A 13,073-nucleotide genomic window follows, 5' to 3' on the forward strand; every position below is an offset into this window, starting at 1 on the left:
AAAGCCACTGTATAGTAATGAAATTGCGGTATAAACTCATCAAAAGTTACTTACATTATATTTGCATTTTCCATTGTGTCTGTGCGTAGGGCAGACCCGAAACACCACTCCTTCTTTGCCGACGTTACTTCTTCTAATGAACGTGGCTCATTGTTTCGTTTCTGAAATTTTATTCATTATCTTTTCTTAGTCTTTCAGGATGGTCCCGGCCTGTCAAGGTCAAATCACAATAGAACCTTATATTGGGTCGTGGGCCGTTCCGCCACCCGAGCAAAACATCAAAGCAGCTGACCTTCACTTTGAGCGAGCACACATTTCTAGTTAGCTGCAGTTAGTTTTAGGGACATCTTGTCTGCGTGCCTTTTTTTTTTATTGTCCCTATGGGTCGGCCATGTGTTTGTAATACGGAAACATTCTATAATTTTTGTAAAAATGATTTATATTACTGTTTGGTTTAATTGCAATGGGCCTGCAACATGAGGAGACTCGAGAGAACAGACAATCAAATTACAATCATTTAAACCGTGATGTGTATTTCTCAATGAGCTCTGCTTTAGGTGGACATGGAACAGAGGCAATGTTGGGTGGCAATGCAGTTGTCCCCTGCATAGGTTCGTTCACCACTCCATGTATGTGCCTATCGAGGACATCTACGATAAGTCTCTCAATAAACTCATATTGCATATCCTCAAACACTGGTTTGATCACCCATTCTTTACTTCTTTTAGTGAAGGCCTTATTGTAGCGAAGCGTCCCTAAAGTTCCGGTCGTCCTACTTTGTTGACTGCCAACATTATGGTTATGTGCCAAGACCGCTAAAAGAGTCCGATTTATCATGCCTTCCATGCCAAAATGCAATCTTTTGGGCCTGTACTTGAGGCACATATTGTGGAACACCTCCAAATCTCCTGTGTGGCAGAATTCCGTGAGTCCCCTCAAAGCTTTTGTTATAGTTTTATCAAATACAATCTTTTCAATGGCTTTGTGAGTGGGTGATGAAGGAATCAACCACTTCTTCTTCCGTGCCTCCTCTGTGGACAAATGGCCATGTTCACATTTGTGGAAATGTTCATTTGTCGACCATCGATGTACGTTGCTACAGTGCAACATTACTGACCGCCATTTTTCCAGTAGAATTTCCAACGACCCTTCACATGTTTTTGAGCTCCACCAAAGATGGTTGCTGATTGACTTGGACCACTGTGAAATACCTTGCAATTCTTTTTTTTTTACCTGCAGCCGACAATTTTTTATTGATTGATTTTGCAAGATGCCAAACGTCAAATTGGTGATTTATATTTTTGTACTCTTCTCTCATTGTCTTGGCAATTGAAACGTGTCTGTCCGTGGCTATCAGGTCGATCACCATTCCCCGCGATTGTAGTTCTTGCAATGATGCTACAAAGCCAACTTTCTCCATGGCCACTGAGGATGTACTTTGTGACACCTGCACGACCACCGAACTCACAATTTTCTTACTTTCCATGTCCTGAAAGTGGTAGGTGCAGTACTTGGCTGAAAATCCTGGGCTGTCGCACTGTCCATCACCGGCTAGCCTGAAGCGTTTGCCCGCGAATGTACTTTCCATTGACATTTTTTCCATTCTCCAAGCTTCGCTGATGGCTGGAAATAGATAATCGGTTTGGTATTTGTAGAACTGACTTTTCGCAATGAAATGGATTCCCACAAACTGAAAGAAATACTGTAACTTTTTAAAACTTGAACCACTAAAAAGTGCGGCCGCTGCACAAAGTAGATTGCCTGCTGGCAGTTGCCCCAGCATGGGTTGTGCAGACCATGCGAACGGATGATATTGTGTACAGGTGGCATGTATTTTAAGGTTAGTGCCTCGAATTGCACGAGTCACATTAATCAATGGCTCCCCACATACTTCCCCACCAACCCAATGCCCACATTTCATCATCATAATAATATCCATCAAACAGCTATCGAATACAATGAATTTGGCCTCTTTCCTTATACTGTCACTCTGCATCCCAGCTGGTTCGGCCTGTAACGTTGAGGACATGTCACTCGCATGAAAGGTACAATCTCTGATATCGTCTTCCGCTATGCTGAGTGATATTGATGGTGTTTCATTGTCGTCCACTTCATTCTCTTCCATTGCAACATCTGTTCCTTGTCCGGAGATGGGAGAAAAAAACAATGTCTTCAACTTTCGCGCGCTCTTATTTTTTGCGGGTGTAAATTCTGTGAATTGATCTCCGACTGCATCCAAACTACCAGGAGGACATTCACTATCAATGGCTGGTGGTGGTATAGCTCCGTTGTCAATCACTTCATATTCTTCCCATTGGCACGATGCATCTCCAGTCTCAAGTCCCTGCCAAAAGGTTTGACAAGCAACATCTCTCGTTCGCTTCACTGTCTGTGTAGATCTAGTTCTTACACCCACTCGCAACTAGAGGACAGATTAGAAAAGGGATGTTCAGTTTAAACACAACTTACAGTATTGAACTATTGACAGTGAAAGACAACATAATATAGTGAACAGGACACTAACCTTCTTTTGCTTTCTTTTCTTTGAAACTTTCTTGCCTCGAACTTCAACATCTGGACGCTGTTGCTCCGACTCGTGTGTGCATGTCTCCACTTCCTCTCGCGCTGCAACGACTATATTTTCATGATAAGCACATCCATCACTCACTGAGGCTCCATCGACTCCCTGAAACATAGAACTTTCATTAGTATGTATAATAATATTGAAAACACAAAATGTACTTGGGGACCAATACCCATACGTACATCTCAATAGCAAAACACGAATGAACGCATTGTGTAGAACATTCAAACGACAATAGTTCACGCATTGTTGATCTAGTTAGATTGAACTGTCAAGATCCATACCTCGGGCTCCGCATAGACTTCCATTAATGATATTATTGAAGATGACGCTTCAGCAACTCCCTGAAACACAGTAATTGCATTAGTATGGTTTTCTATTTTGTTTAAAAGAACATAAACTTTCTGCAGGCGTCAACGGCTCATCTAAATAGACCTGCACAAATGATCAGTTGTCTAAAATAAATAATGGATATCTAAATATGATTCGATTTGCTCCATCGTTGGAAGTGTCACCACCCAGAGATCTGCATCAACTACTAGGGGTGATGTTCTTGTTGAAGAAGCTCCGTCAGCTCCCTGAAACATAGTACTTGCGTTAATAAAGAAGGAAGTATAGCGGATGTAATCACGTCATTTGATCTCGCATGATTGATCTGTCAGTATCCATACCTCGAAATGCATAAGAACATCAAGGGACGCTGTAACTGCGGTGCACACTTCTGCAAGCTGTTGCGCCGACCCGTAACTGCATGCTCCCCCTTCTTCTTGGACTAATGCTCCATCGACTCCCTGAAACATAGGACTTTCATTAGTAATGAACACAATATTGAAAAAAGAAGACACATAGGAGGGCGACGACAGAAGGACATACCAATGGCTAAAAAACGAAAGAAACATTGTGTGTAACAATCACGCTACAAGAATGCAAGATCTGATGATCTCCATCGATGGAACTGTCCGGAAACGTACCTCGAGCATCTGAGTGACATCTACGGTTGTCGTCAATGCGTTGGACTCCTCAGCATCTCCCTGAAAGACAGTACTTGCATTATTTTGGATAACAATAATTATAACTGAAAACAAAGACTAGAGGACGAGTACTGTGGTGTACCATTAGGTAAAATAATTACACGATCAATTAAAACTATTGATTTACATGCCTAAAACAAGTCAGTGTCAGAATAGCTAAGTAAGATTACCCGATAGGCGCTTGAAGTGGCTGATGACTGCAATAACGACACGGATGGAGAATCTTCCGCCTTCATATTGAGTGGATACATAAATGGGGAAATTATTGTTAGCTAATGCTACACACTACCGCAATGCCGAGAGATAAATACGTAAACTTGACTCACCAGTGGAGGGATGTGGACGAATAGAGTGGGAATAGCGGTTGAGAGCAATTTTCGCCTCGCTCGCGGTGTTTTCTTCTTTATTAGCAATGATGTGGAGTACATGTCTGGGCTAAAGTGCCTGCTGCAGATGCGGTATCGATCACCCCTCTTGTCCGCAAAGACTTCTAGGACTCTACTTTCTAGCTCAGAGGCTGGATATCCGCAATATCGGACCCATTCTCTTATCTGATCTATTGTCTTAGGGAAAACATGCATTATAGTACCTTCAGATTTGTTATGGGTCTTCGAAGGGCAACCGCCAATGGAACAGGCAGGCATTATGGAAAGTTCTGAAAAGTAAAGATCAACAATTCTCTATGAATACCAATGTGTTAAAACATTAAATGACACATAAAAGGTTCAATGCAAGGTCCGTTTTGGTTCTTGGAACTATACACGTTATTCACATGCGGATAAGTATTTCAATAACTTTCAAAAAATAGAAAAAGTAATTTGACTAAACTCAGAACATGTGACTAGTTCCTTGCATGTACTGTCGAGAACGAAAAGAAAACATGGATGCAATTTGATGACTACTAGCAAATATAAATTAAAAAATTGGGCGCAAAATGATTATGGTACATGGACTTACCTTGACGAACAAACAGTTGGATGCAGGGATCAGAGTAGTTTCTTGTCGTAGAACAGGGACCAGTTCACAGGTTGCAAACTGACGAGTTTGCTCAAAGTGGTCACGGAAGTTCACAGAGACGAAGAGCAGATAACCAGCACCTTCACGGGTTGACTAGCAAAGCGCAAAGAAGTTCTCATTAGAAATATGAAGTGGGTTATAAAGAATTCGAAACAGGGGTGTGTTTGTGAATGAATGACGTGTATATGTCGTGGCATTATGCGGTTTGCAGGGGGCCGTCCAGCGTGTGGGGGGATGCTTGGCAGGAGACACGGGGTCTGGAGGTAGACATGGGAACAACAACCCATGCTCTATAGACCACTTTGAAGTGTACATGTTCTTTGGCACCTCTTGGCCTTTATCGCTCCCTGACAGCTCCACTTGCCAGCAGCGCAAGTACCCTGGTGCGAACTGCCTTTGATAGGGCGGGGGGTGGATCGGGGCGGTGGTCGTGCAGACAAGACACAGGAAGACTTGTGAATGGAGACACACTTATGTGGATTGCAGGGGGGCGTCCATCGTGAGGGGGATGCTTGGCAGGAGACACGGGGTCTGGAGGTAGACATGGGAACAACAACCCATGCTCTATAGACCACTTTGAAGTGTACATGTTCTTTGGCACCTCTTGGCCTTTATCGCTCCCTGACAGCTCCACTTGCCAGCAGCGCAAGTACCCTGGTGCGAACTGCCTTTGATAGGGCGGGGGGTGGATCGGGGCGGTGGTCGTGCAGACAAGACACAGGAAGACTTGTGAATGGAGACACACTTATGTGGATTGCAGGGGGGCGTCCATCGTGAGGGGGATGCTTGGCAGGAGACACAGAGTCTGGAGGTAGACATGGGAACAACAACCCATGCTCTATAGACCACTTTGAAGTGTACATGTTCTTTGGCACCTCTTGGCCTTTATCGCTCCCTGACAGCTCCACTTGCCAGCGCAAGTACCCCGGTGCGAACTGCCTTTGATAGGGCGGGGGGTGGATTGGGGCGGTGGTCGTGCAGACAAGACCCGTTTGCCGCAGGGCCTCACCAAGGAGAGGCCATCTAACTGAATGTAAGAGGATGGCTGCAGGATCTACTACATGGAAGGCAGGGGGGTGAGTTTATAAATACCTCACCCTCCCAGGAGAATATATGGCGGTCATCTCTGTACCCGGTGCCCAAAAAGAGGATTTATTATGATCAACCATATTTATTATTTACCTATAACCATGTTTTGTATCAATAAAATCCAACAGCTTTTTATTGCCAACGCTTGATGCCAACCCACAAAATAATATATGTATGACTGCTGCATATATGGGTTCAACGGTTATGTGGATTGAAGGTGTGCGGCCAGCGTGAGGGAGGATGCTGGCCGGAGACATGTGGTGTGACAAGACAAGGCACTGGAAGGCTATTCAACGGAGACACACTAGATTCATTTAAAAAATCAAAACAACCATTGTTAAAATATATGTTGGGCTTTATTTTAGATTTTAATTAAACATAAATAATAAACATTACACATTGTAAAGTTGAGGTTGCAGCACATCGAGGGAAAATCCGCGGTATTGTCCACTGTCACTGGGGAAATGTTGTCTAATGGCAAGTACCGCACAGGCAGGTATTACTCTCCGAACGCGGTGTCCGAGCCTCCCGTGAAGCCACCAAGTGAAGCAACGATAGGCCACCAGCCTGTACCACCTGTGAAAAAAAAAGATGCAAACTGTATTAAACTGACCAAACTTTCTTATCAATGTCGATTCAGGTAACACATGTCATTTTTCTTAGAAAAAAATTATATCTAGAAAATGCACTATATGGAACCAATTTACATGCGTTCGAATGATATGTAAATGTAATTTTATATGTGGGAGACGACCATGAAATAGTGGTGGCATCACTGACATCACAAACAGAGTATACTTACTCGTTACTCGGATTACGCGGACGAACAGTGCCACGAAGTTCGTGCATAAGCACCATCATCATCCTCAACACTGTCCGTGAGAGGCAGGCTTCCCTGAACTCTGGCAGCTCGGTGATGCATTGCGGACTTTGCTCGCCTTCCTGCAGACTTTGCTCGCTTTCCGAAATGTAGGCCAAGCACCCGGAATTTTCACGGCAGCAGCAGTTCTCCTCCTCAGTTGGCATTAGCTCGCACCGATTGCACGTGCACCAGGTGGAGACGCCGTCCATGCGACATGGTCCAGGCTCTTCATCCGTTGACTGGTCCTCCCAACTGCCGTCCGAATCCCCATCGTTTTCGCGTGCTTGCCTTTCCAGTAGTTCCTCCTCGGTGTACTCTGGCTCGTACATATACGGCATTATTGTGGCCATTGTGCGGTAAAGATAGTAAAATAATTTACAGAGATGGTACAGGTGTTCACACGGGCTACAAGCGGCGAAGGTAGCTGACCAGAGCACTGAAACGAGTCACAGAATACTCAAAGTAACACAGAGAGAGTAATGGAATCGAAAATCTGCTGCTGTATGTTGTGAAACGGTCTGTTTATACTTATTGGGGAAAGAGGCGTCCTGCCATTTCCATGGCAACACGTCAATAGCTGAGGCGCAGCGATTGTTGACACGAGACGTGCTTGAAATGGGCAGTACGCGTCTGCTGATGTCAGGCTCAGGGGCGGGGGATTTGATTTAGTGCCGCAAAGGCAGGTGAGCCAGGTCGATGCGGCGAAATGATAGGATTATCACAAAATGGAGGCTGATTTCGAGTGCGATAATGGGCGAAAAGTCGGGTAAGGTCCATAGGAAAGTTTCCTACGATCTACCGATTTATGCTTACAAACACATGGCCGACCCGTAGGGACAATAAAAAAAAAAGTCCCGGAACTATCCTTTAATGTAGCACAAAAGCGTGTTGCTCAATGGTAGACCATTAAAGTACACTACTTCAGTGACATCTCTTAAGCTATTGTTTGCTCAATAAACGCGACATCTTCTGCTTATATTATGTTCTGCCGTGTTTTTCCAGTACTAAGCAAGTATTCTAAAATGAAGTTACTGTTATGTGGTTGTGTTTTTTATGCTGATTTTTTTGCAAATCAAGTGAATTGTTACCATCCAAGTAAATATAGTAAAACGTGTTGGTTTCTTTATTTTGCACATCTTATAAGATGGAACGAAAATTCTGCATATCAATTTTGCCAATTCCAGAAACATTTTTGTTGCTATCAAATGTTATCCTGAACATGTGTGGTTCAGAGAACCAACAAGCTCTTTCTACAGGCATTGAGGAAGCCTATTTAAATTATTTTTCTTATGAAGTTTTAAAGAAAATAATGCATTTTGATTACATAATTACCACTATGGAGCTCATGTTCCATGAGTCATATTGTAACTGGAATACGTTGAAGACTTGAGTAAGGCTTTCACGCCACAGCTAATTTTCAAACATTTGTTTGACGAAGAGGAGGGGCGGAACGTAACTTCTGTTTCTGCCGCCTCCCTTCCTCTATGCCATACATATGCTCCATTTGCGCCAGCATGGATTTTCATGCCGGCGCTAATGCTGGATATCCATGTGGAGTACGCCTGCTTTATTCATCACTATAAAGCAGGCAGACTCCATTGAGATCAATTGTAAACGCTGCCTGCCCTGATCGCATGGCAGGCAGCATGTACAATTGCAATTAAACCCTGGCCAACATTTGCGAACATCAGACAACATTTAATTGTGATTGTAAGCACTGCTTGTCATGCACGCATGGTAAACAATGTTCAAAATTGAAATTAAACCCTGCTCGTATGTTGGGCAGAGTTTAATTGTAATTGTGAGCACTGCTTGGCATGTGAGCATGCAAGCGGAATTCACTATTAAAAGTAAATGCTGCCTGGCATGCAACATGCCAAGCAACGTGTTGTAATGTGTATCTTGGGTGAGGTGATGACATCACTGTACATGGAATGTGGTGAGGTCAGAGTGAGTGGAGTGTTGGGATGTTTTGCTCTGAAGCTGGGGTTCTATGTTTTACAGTTGAGAGATATGCTGGCTTGAGGGGACATGCCAATGTTGTTCCTGGCAACTATACTACAATAAACCTACTTGTAACTTACCTGCTGGTCCGGGTGTTGCTTCAGGTACCTAGTTACTACACAACATTTACTCACTTTGCACAGAGGAGTGCAAAAGTGAAGGGCAAATGGCGGCATAAGCAGGTGTACGCCACCTTTTGCCGTCCACGTTTGCACTACGCCGTGCAAATGACAAAAATGTGGCAACGGGAGCCACATACATGTATGTCAACGCGTAACGGCTCCCTGCAGCCAAATTACTCAAATCATTAAAATGGGCCCCTTTGTCTCTATCCTTCTCTGTAAGAAGAGACTGTGCTATAGACCATCTTCATAGGCTGCCAAAGTGACCTGGAGGTTAAGACCTTTCAAAGGTCTTTGTTTTTGATTTTGACAGCTTCAGATTCTAAAGGCTCGTGGTGGTTCATGTTGTGACCCTGCTTCAGTAACAATGCTTTTTAATCTGACAGGAACCGACCCTTTTCTCCTGCTCTATTGCTGAAAACATCGCCTACGGCGCCGAAGACCCATCGTCGGTTACTGCTGCAGATATCCAACGAGTTGCTGAAATTGCCAACGCTGCTGCTTTCGTTGAAAACTTCCCCAAAGGTTTCCAGACTGTCGTTGGCGAGAAGGGTATTCTATTATCAGGTGGGCCTTTTTTACTGACATTAGATGACCGTGAAAGAAATGGAATTATAAAGTAACTGGCTGGGTGGAGAGATACCCCCTAGAAATATTAAATACGCCAGAGCCAGAATTCGAAAAAAATAACTGGCTGGCATAATGCATTTATTGTCCTTAACTATTGTGTTTTTCAGTAAAGTAACATTGAAAGTCCTATATTTTTAAATAAACAATCCAACAATATTAGACACTTAAATGGGAGTTTTACATCGCCTGTTTGCTGCCGTTTTGTGTTTTCTTTTTTGAGATGTATTGTGGTCCAGGCCTTGGATGGGACATCGGTGTTTCTTTCTGGAAAACCGCAGTTTACAGTGCCTTGAGCCGAAGAAATGGTCATCTGGATTAAACGTGGGGAAATGTAGAGATGGATGGGATGGGCAACCGTGACAGTTGAAACCAAACTAAGCTAGAACATGAGGGTTTGGAGCAGCGGTGTGGACGTTTGGAATGGGGAAACGGTGGCGTTGCATTGCACAATGGGAAGTGTCACTCATTTGTGCAGGCCAACAACGGTCTTGCTTCATAATATTGCCTCATCCTTCGTTGTGTGCTTGTATTGTACGATATGAGCTCATAGTGAAAGCACGGCTGTCGCAGAGCGCACCATTCTATACTGGGGGGAGGTGAATGGGCTGACGAGAAGAGCAGGTGTACAAGCAGAGGGTGAATGGCTTTTTGTACTGCTGCATTCAGTTACCATTCGCAGAGTCCTCTTCAACCCCTATATTGAGCCATGGTCGAGGCCTAACTATTCAGGGCGAATAATGTCTGCTGCATCCTCTACTGTCCCTCTGAGAAGGGAGTGGAACAATCTCGGCAAGAAGCAATAGCCTCCTAATTCAAAAGCAAGGCTGTCATGGAATCGCAGCAAACAGTGAGGTTTCTCAGGAGGATTAACTTGTAGAGCCTACACTGCCCCCTCGACAGTTACCCTAATATTTATATTGTGTTCCCTGTGATACTAGGAGTCCCTCATAATGATCTCACGCAATGTCTGAACACCCCTTTGTGGTGATAAAATCATCACTTCAAGTGTGCCTCTGAGCGCCCTTTGCTGGAATAGGGACAGTGCTCCCTTAAGGGGTGATTGGCACGGCTTTCCATCGTCGTTGTGTGCCAGAACGTGCACAAGCGCTCTTTCTGTGAGAGAAGTCGGTCCCAGAGTATGTAATAGTCACCTGCCCTGCTTGGCATGCTCCAGTGATGTGCTTTTGGCTTTTCTTCATTGTGTGCAACACGTTTACAATATGCATGATATGATTTGATATGATAGGTTATTTATAACGCGCTGGACCCGGGGATCGAACCTGTGGTGCTCCGTGTCGTCTTGCTTCCAAGGCGAGCACGTTGCCGCTGAGCTATCCTCCCGAGACTTATGTGGCAAATCATTATTATTCCGGTGTATTGATGTGCAATTGGTTATCTTTGTATTGCAGAAACTCGCAGCACACCGCCAAATAATCCAGTAGAGAGACGGATAGCAAAGTTGGAGGCGACGCTCATTTCCACAGAGCTGTACAGTATTGGGTCGAGAAATCAACATAGTGTCCCTATCAAAAAAAGGTTGGCCACAAGCTCGGGAATCTCAGGGGTATTTATATAGGTATACGCCGTGCCCCTCATGCAGAAAATGCAGTATGCTCCATTCAGTCTGACATGTTAGCAATGGACTTTCTAACGGCGCATCCTGGTGGCGTGGCTTTACAGGACCACCCAAGCTCAATGTAATTCTGCTCGACCGACCCACCCATGAGACATAGGTCACCTCCTTTTTGGAAGCTTCCCATTACTTTTTTATTTTTTATTTAATTTTTTATTGGCAGAAATGCCTTTAAAAAAGAACAACAGATATTACACTACAATTTATTCTCTCTTCTCTCCTTAAATGTCCGGGTAACTCATCTGTTTAAACCTTAACATCATAAGATCACAGGCCGCATTCGAGCCTTCGCCAGCTGGGAGCCTCTTTGATGCATTCTCACAGTTTTGCCCTTGTTTTAGGTATTATGTCAGTAGTTTTTTCAACAGGCTCAGGAAGCGAATTAACGCGTAGTTCAGATGTTTCTCCCGGCTGTCGAACAGGGCTTGCCACCAGTCGTCTGCACTTGGCGTTTGAAATTTCGTAAGATGAGGCCCTAATGTCCGTGTTCTCTCCCGATGTAGTCTCTTGCAATGGAGTGTCAGATGTTTTAAAGTTTCTTCCTTCTGATTGCAAAATCTACAGGCTACATTAAGTTCTTCTGTTTTGCGTAGCTCTCTAGACCACTCTCTTGTTTTAAATGCGTTTAGTCTGAAATGTAGAAACAGGGCTCTACTGCCGTTATCTGGGAACAATTCGATATAAGACTGTAGAGTGTTTAGATTTCTAGCTTCACACGGGACATCCTTCATTAAATTATTAGCTGATCTTAAGTTCCCAGTCACAATCCAGTCCATTCGCCAGACCTTAGTTTTTGCGGCATCCGGGTTGTCGTGTAGGATTTTTAAGTCGATGTCATAGAAAGCCAATATTTCCTCGCAGCGTTTATACCACAACGACCGCAGACAGTTGGGGTTTCCTTTGCTAGGATTTTGTAGTATTTCAAATTGCAAGGCCACTTTCTTCATGTTCACCTTTCTGAAGAGGCTCAACAGATTCCAGCTAACTCGTGCGTTGATTGATATTAAGTTTAGCTCGTATCTGATACATGCAGTTGATGTACCCTTTGGTAGTTGCAAAACTCTTACCCAGAAGATGTTTTCTAGGGTGGACCAGACATCCGCAGAGCATCCGAGAGCGTTTTCTGCGCCAAAGATCAGGGCCGGCTCTACCTTTTGGCAGTAGAAGTTCCTTACCGGTTTTATTGAGAATTTTCCATATTTCTTGTGTAATACGCTAGCTTGGCATGCAAATTGCCAGCAATTGGTTTTGGCTAACTGTTCCCATTGACTGTCGTTCAGGCTTGAATTGATTTGCATGCCTAAGTATCTTGTGTTTGTTGCATTACTTAGCCACTCTTTTCCCAAGTGCCATTTAGGTTTTTTGTGCTTTGATGTTTTCAGGTTTTGCAGTGTTAGCACCTCACACTTCTTTTTGTTGATTTGTAAGCCGTATATAGTTCCACTGCATCGATCTTTCGCTGTAGGCCTATAGGTGTTACATCTAACAATATTAGGTCATCGGCATATATCATCCAACTTAGTGGGGCTCTGTGTATTTTTGGAGAAAAGGAACGTACGCTGTCAATTGCTCCTCCAATGTCCGATAAAAATAAGTTGAATATTATAGCAGCCAGTGGGCATCCCCGTTTAACCCCGCAGAAGGTGTTTATCGCTTTGGACAGGGTGCCTTTTTGATCCAGGCGAATTTTAATGCTTGTACCAGTGTGGAGCTCTTAGATAGCCGCTATTAGATCTTCCGGAAATTCCCACGTCTTAATTTTCTCCCATAGTAGCTCTCTATGCTGTTGAAGGTATGTGAGAAGTCTATCAGTGCGAGGTACACCTTGGTTCTTGTTCTTATGGCTTCCATTTTGAGGAGAATGATTAAGAGGAGATTCAAGGCGCAGCCTACACCCTTGACAAAACCAGTCTGTCGTGGGTCCAGATGTTTTGAGTCAGCTGCCCATTTCACAAGTTGTTGTAGAAGAATCGCGAACACTTTGCCTATCACATCTAGCAGCGCGATGGGTCGGTAGTTTGTCGGGTCAGATCGATTCCCTTTCTTGAAAATTGGAATGATTATTGCGCATTTCCATGAATCCGGGCTTTTACAGTTAGCT

The 13,073-nt window shown here is 44.0% G+C and overlaps 1 protein-coding gene across 2 annotated transcripts in view; it reads left to right on the plus strand.

The window, feature by feature from the left end:
* The window catches only part of ABCB10 (ATP binding cassette subfamily B member 10), a 550,176-nt gene that overhangs the window by 424,192 nt on the left and 112,911 nt on the right, over positions 1–13,073 (plus strand). For both annotated transcript variants that reach the window (XM_069607430.1, XM_069607431.1), the window contains exon 10: positions 9,096–9,276. In XM_069607430.1, coding sequence (XP_069463531.1) covers positions 9,096–9,276 — 181 coding nt within the window. The remainder of the gene's footprint in view (positions 1–9,095; positions 9,277–13,073) is intronic.

The sequence above is a fragment of the Ambystoma mexicanum genome, chromosome 4q, assembly GCF_040938575.1.
Source record: "Ambystoma mexicanum isolate Mex_15411 chromosome 4q, UKY_AmexF1_1, whole genome shotgun sequence".
Taxonomy (NCBI): Eukaryota; Metazoa; Chordata; class Amphibia; order Caudata; family Ambystomatidae; genus Ambystoma; species Ambystoma mexicanum.